This window comes from Canis lupus, chromosome 38, assembly GCF_011100685.1.
Source record: "Canis lupus familiaris isolate Mischka breed German Shepherd chromosome 38, alternate assembly UU_Cfam_GSD_1.0, whole genome shotgun sequence".
NCBI lineage: Eukaryota > Metazoa > Chordata > Mammalia > Carnivora > Canidae > Canis > Canis lupus.
The window spans coordinates 2229403-2230494 of record NC_049259.1 but is presented as its reverse complement, the minus strand read 5'-3'; the positions used below and the strand labels follow the sequence as shown (position 1 = coordinate 2230494).

At 66.9% G+C, this 1092-nt stretch overlaps 1 protein-coding gene across 3 annotated transcripts in view; it reads left to right on the top strand.

Annotated features, from left to right (window-relative positions):
• Positions 1-186: 186 nt before the first annotated feature.
• Positions 187-1092, top strand: part of RBBP5 (RB binding protein 5, histone lysine methyltransferase complex subunit) — a 39486-nt gene continuing 38580 nt past the window's right edge. Inside the window, exon 1 of one of the 3 annotated variants that reach the window (XM_038586012.1) lies at positions 187-539. In XM_038586012.1, the coding sequence (XP_038441940.1) occupies positions 521-539 (19 nt within the window). In that variant the 5' untranslated portion in view covers positions 187-520. The remainder of the gene's footprint in view (positions 540-1092) is intronic. The other 2 variants (XM_038586011.1, XM_038586013.1) reach the window with 2 other exon arrangements.

The following is a 1092-nucleotide window of genomic DNA, read 5'->3' as shown; positions in this document are numbered from 1 at the left end:
GGCGCCCCGCCCCCCGCCCCAGCCCCGCGGCCGCCCCCTCCCGCTCTCCCGGGGCCGTCGGCGCCGCGCGGAACCTTTCCTGCAGCCCCGCGCGCAGCCGCCGGGGACGTCGCCGCGAGGCGCACCGCACGGCGAGGCCTGGGAGCTAGTAGTCTAGCCACATGCCTGAAACTTCCGGCTCGCGTCCACGATTCGGGAGAACGCGGCCTCCGATGTTCGCCCCTTCTCCAGTACCAGGCGACGATTACGTTTTTGTGCCTTAGTCAGTGGCGTCCTCCAGCGGCTCCGCGCGAGTTTGTTCGCCTTTTTGATCAGGCATCTCTGCGGACGGCCCATCCGAAACGAACAAGGAAGGCGGGGGAAGAAAGCGGAAGCCGCGGGGTCCTGGAAGCCAGAAAGTGTCCGGAGCCTGCGCCGAGCTCTCGGCGGCGCCCCCCGCTCTTGCGCGCAGGTCTCGGGAGCAGGCGGGGGAGAAGGCGTCGTTCCTGGAGCGGAGACCCGGCGGCCGGAGTCCTCAGGGATGAACCTCGAGTTGCTGGGTGAGGAGCGCTGCGCTTGGTGCGGGAGGCGAGGGCACCCGGGCGGGCGGGCGGGCGGGCCCGAGGCTGCACCCGTAGGGCCCCCGCCGGGCTGCGGGTCACTGGGCGCTGCTGTTAGGGAGCAGCAGCGGGGGGACGAGCCTGGCCGCTGCCGGAGCTGCATGCATGGTTCCCCGGCGCCGCTTCCAGACCAGTTGTGGGGCGGGGGGGACCGACACTTTGTGACCTGGATTTGATTAAAGGTGCTCAAGTCCCCCAGAGCAGCGGGATGGAGGAATCTGAGGATGCGAGGCTTGAGGTGAAGCTCTGCAGGCTTGGCAGGGGCTTGGGGACCTGGAAAGCTTGGATCGTTCTGTAGAAACACGGGATGCCTAAGGAGGGGAACGTGCGGATGTGAGCTGAAATTCCTCCTTGGGCGGATGAAAAAGGTCTCCGTGGGCAGGGACGGGGAGGCGCTAAGCGAGTTAATGGCATCGTTGACGCTGGAATCCAGGTACCTCGAGCTCCTGTTTAAGCTCCTTAACCACCAGGGACGGCGTGTAAGACACTGGAA